Raw genomic sequence first — 4,938 nt, 5'->3', positions numbered from 1 at the left:
GATTCGTTCATGGAGGGAAAACAGCACGTAAATGTCCCAAGAATAGCACATACAAATATGTTTTTACTGCGTATTGGTAAGAAATATCCTATAAATTGGCATCCTATAAATTGAAAAATTATGTTTAAGTTGTAGTTTAAGTTCTAAGCGACAGAATCTATCTTTGACAAGAAGAACAGATATTGTGTTATTTTGTACTTACAATGATGCTTCTGGAACCGGTTCGCACTACGCAGTACAACTGAATCACTCAGGGCCGAGACATGATATGTGTAGGCGTCCAAAAATATTGAATAAACAAATTGGGAAAGAGACACTGTGCTGTCAAAAAAGGCACATTCTAATGGTCACAAGTTTGTTAGCGTACTTTTAGTACTTAGATGAAACATTTACAAACTTAAAAAAGGCTATTCCAAGTAGACCAATACAAAATATGTCTTTATCACTTGAGACATCACACGGCATTGAACTTCCCTCCCCTGGGAATGAGTAAAGTAGACCTGCCCGACTTATTCGTCTGTAGACGTGGGCTGAGGTTTTAGAGTGGGTGGAATATACACATTCGTGTATGATGCAACTTTATTTAGACACCCACGCACTTTCCATTGCCTACATGCTGGAGAGCTAAATCGCGTGGGTGGCCAGTTGATACGGAAAGGGCATCCAGTTTTCTTGTTGTCTTTTAGTGTTGCAAGACTCTTGATATACTTGAAAGAGTTGCTATCATGTTAGATTCCCACCAAACCTATTGATAAGAGTAGGAAACACCCTAGCGTTAGTTACATTGTTGGTCATATTTATATTTCAGCTATACCATAGGTATGGTGAAATATATTGTATTCGTAATGTTTCTTTCTTCTTTCATTCTTTCTTTCTCCTGTCAAATCTTCAATTCGAGTCAACTCCGCCATTTTTAAACCGATTGACTTGAAATTTGGCACAAAGGTAGAGTAAGCCAATACCCTCAGGTGTTTTTTTTTTTTCATTTTTTTTCATATCTACCTTTAAAATGATTTTATGTATATTTTGGGCTCCTGTACCCTAGTATTACAGCCTAATGACATGAAATTTGCTACAGAAGGAACCCTGATCATATGCCAACCCAGATTTAATAACAGTTTTGGCATACGGTACAACAAAATGCTTAATTTTGCGATTTTTGGCCATTTTTTTAAAAAAAAAGCACATTTTTGCCTCCTGTACCCTCGTTTTACAACCGAATGACCTGAAATTTGGTATAAAAGTGCCCTTCAATTATGTGCACATGAATTCAATAACAGTTCTTCCATACAGTACAACATAATGCTTAATATTGCGATTTTATGGCCATTTTTTTTGGACAAAAATTGGACATTTTTTGCTCCTGTTCCCTCGTTTTACAACCAAATGACCCGAAATCTGGTAAAGGGGTGCTCTAGATATTTATCCAAATGACCAATGTATAATTTTTGGCATGGAACACTTTAAAATGATATATTTGGGAATTTTTTGGGTCATTTTCCAATGGCCAAAGGGGTCAACGACCTCAAGGCCCATTGTTGCATGAGGGAGATGGCTGAAATATGCTGTATTTGCTCTCAAGCAAATGTCGGCCTTTCTAGTGTTTGGGAGGTGTCCGTTAGTGGATGTGTTTCTGTGTGTGTTATGTTTACGGCTTTTTGTTTTGTTAGCATAAGTCAAGAACCTCTTGATGGATTAGAATTATATTGTATATATCGGAAGGTGTTGGACAGACAAAGGGTTAATGTAAATTTTGGGACCTCTAGTATGTAACTTTGGTACTGCAGCAGAACTTACATTATTCGTATCTTCCAATTCTCTTTTATTTTGGTGGAATGTAGCTTGTGATGTTTTGCAATAGATTTCAAACATCTACTTGATTCTGTCACTAAAAGAAATATTTACAAATGCTGGTAAATTTGAAATGCCATAATTAGCTCCTTGCCCCAAGAAGAGTTAAATCCAATATTGTCTTTCTCGGTACAATTTTAGATGTCACTGCTAGGCACCAGTTGGACCTTTGTGGTGGGCCGTTTATTTATTTTGTAATGTTGTGCGAATTACTTTTTTCCCATCCCACTGATTCATTTCCAAACTTTTACCAAAAAAATGAACCTCCTTGATACGACCGATCAACGATCACCCTGCGCACTGTGGAAACCACTGCTGGGACCCACCGTGTGTTACACTGCCGTTATTGTTTACTGAAGAAAAAGGAATCAATCAGTTCAGGGGATTTGAAAGTTAGCATACTACCGATATCGTCTCCTCTTTTTCCTCGGCAAGTCCCCACACTCCGGATCCTGGACCAACAGTAACACGGCTATGATGACATGTGAAATAGGGTTTTTTTTTTGTATCTTGCATATCGAACTCAATACTGGAACTTCTATTGCTATTAGGACGTGGTCACCGGAATCCCAGTACGGAAATGATTTCACCACTCGTTGTCCATTTCCGAAGTGTCAACGAACACTGGAAAACCCAGTGAGGAACCGGTGACCTCGATGGTACCGCACTCGGTGTCCTGTGACGAGTGAGGAGCGAAGTTCATCACTGGAAAACGAGTGACGAGAGTTCCTGTGGGGGGCGCTCCTGGTGGGCTGCCATGTTGTTTTAGGCTCTCTGAGTTTCCTGCGTGAAACTCCGTTTTTATAGACTCTAGTTTAAATGTCAGTATTTTAGTGTGTATATAACCGAATTAGTGTTCCAAGATTCTGACAACCATGTGGATATACCCACTTTTATGCGTCCTGGTGGTGTTCTTTCTGCAAGACAAAGACATGGTGGCTACTGCTGTGGGGGGGGGGGGGGCGCTACTACTCCAGGTCGGATTTACTTCTCTCCCGTGGAAAGTATGCAGTTTCTGAGCAGACCAAGAACCTGCTTGTACAGTGTGGCATCTGGCACACAAGAGGATGTAAAGCTGGAAGGAACAGAGCAAAGAATATCCCCACCATCATCAACAATCGGCCAATTTTGCTTGATGAACGCCAGACATTCCTGAAGACCCAAGCGCGCCATCGTTACCTGGCCGACGTAAATTCAATCAAGGAGGATGATCACCCATTGGCTGCGGTAGGTAAACAAACTGAGTCTCACCGAATGCCAAACATTCTCGTCTGCAATGCACGATCGATTTGTAACAAAAAACATGAACTAGAAGCTACACTCTCTACCTACTCTGCACAGATAGCCTGTATCACCGAATCCTGGGCTAATGCTGACGTACCTGACGATGTCCTGTCAATGCCTGGATTTCAGCTGTTCCGGAAAGACAGACTAGGTCAGAAGGGTGGAGGTCTCGTCGCATATATCTCAGATACCATTCCTGCTCGTAGGCTCCAAGACCTAGAGGACAAGGACTTAGAAGTTGTGTGGATCGAGGTCCGGCCACGTCGGCTCCCCAGGTCTGTGCCTGTTATAGTACTCGGTATTGTTTACCATCCGCCATGCAGAAATAATAAGGTTGGAAATGATCAGATGCTGTATCACCTGGTCAACACTATCGACGCCATACATCGTCGCCAACCCCAGGCCGGTATTCTGCTCTGTGGGGATGTAAACAGGCTACCCTTACGACGTATTCATGCTGCCCACCCAACACTGAAGCAAATTGTAAAGCAGCCTACCAGGGGCTCAGCTATTCTCGACGTCGTGATTACGAACTTGGCCCAGTTCTACGGTGAACCACAGATCATTGCACCTATAGGTAGAAGTGACCACGCCTGTGTCGTGCTTCAGGCCCAGACTCAGGTCGAAAAGCAGGCTCCAGGGAAGCTGTCTCGTAGAATGGTTTCGCACTCTAACAAAGCAGACTTTGCACTTTCTATCGCCACAGCTGACTGGTCACGTGTACTCGACGCCGCGTCGGTGGAAGAGAAAGTCTCCGAGTTTTACAGTACCATCATGCACCTCGTGGAGCATCACTTCCCGATGAAGGTCAGGTCTGTGCGGGCGGACGACAAAAGCTGGATGACTGAGAGAGTGAAGAGGGCCATTAAACAGAGACAAGAGGAATTCCAGCGACACGGAAAGTCGCCTCTGTGGAAACAACTGAGGAACAAGGTTAAAACAGTAGTGCAACAGGCCAAAAACTTTCACTACCGTAACTGTATCCAACAGCTGAAACAGGAAAATCCACGCAAGTGGTGGTCATGTATTAACCGGGAGCTTGGTCGGTCGCAGAAGTCGGGACGCTCTGCTTTGGACGGGATTCCTGCGGGACAAGCGGCGGAAACGATCAGTCAGCATTTCTCTGAGGCATGGTGCCAAAGTGTTCCACTTTACATGTTCCCCCTACCACTAGGTGACCCAGGTCCTGACTTGTGCTCCATTGGGGAGGTCAAGTGTCTTCTGAAGTCTGTCAAACCCAAGAAGGCATGCGGGCCCGACAGTTTACCTAACTGGATTCTTACTGAGTTCGCAGAGGACCTTGCTCCGATTGTGACCCACCTTTTCAACGCCTCATACGCAGAGGGTACAGTTCCTGTAGGCTGGAAGTCTGCAAACGTGGTCCCGGTGCCAAAATTTGCCGGTGCATGTCAAGCTCGTGACATGAGACCAGTGTCCCTCCTCTCAGTCTTAGCAAAGCTTCTAGAGAGATGCATCTTGAAAAGGCTGCTACCCTCCATCCAGTCAGTCATCAAGAACCAGTACGCCTATGTAAAGGGTTCGTCAACGACCCTGGCTCTTGTTCGCATGGTGCAAACGTGGCTGACAGCTGTGGACGCAAACAAGCCGACGCTCGTCAGAGCCATCTTCGCTGACATGAGTAAGGCGTTCGATCGCGTGGACCATGCTCTGCTTCTCCAGCGTGTCATTGACATTCACGTCAGCCCTCGTATGCAGAGATGGATTTTCAGCTTCTTACAGAACCGACGGCAGAGAGTGGTTATGGACCGGGAGAGCAGCTCCTGGCGCACCCTAACGTCAGGG

At 44.5% G+C, this 4,938-nt stretch overlaps 1 protein-coding gene across 1 annotated transcript in view; it reads left to right on the top strand.

Moving 5' to 3' along the window:
• Nucleotides 1-2,811: 2,811 nt before the first annotated feature.
• LOC118410520 overlaps nt 2,812-4,938 on the top strand; it is a gene marked incomplete at its 5' end in the record, with an annotated part of 2,969 nt that continues 842 nt past the window's right edge. Inside the window, 1 exon segment of the mRNA XM_035812275.1 lies at nt 2,812-4,931. Within this exon segment, the coding sequence (XP_035668168.1) occupies nt 2,812-4,931 (2,120 nt within the window).

This window comes from Branchiostoma floridae, chromosome 2 (genome assembly GCF_000003815.2).
Source record: "Branchiostoma floridae strain S238N-H82 chromosome 2, Bfl_VNyyK, whole genome shotgun sequence".
Classification (NCBI taxonomy): Eukaryota; Metazoa; Chordata; class Leptocardii; order Amphioxiformes; family Branchiostomatidae; genus Branchiostoma; species Branchiostoma floridae.
Note: the sequence above shows the minus strand (reverse complement) of the source record. Positions and strands in the feature narration are given on the sequence as shown.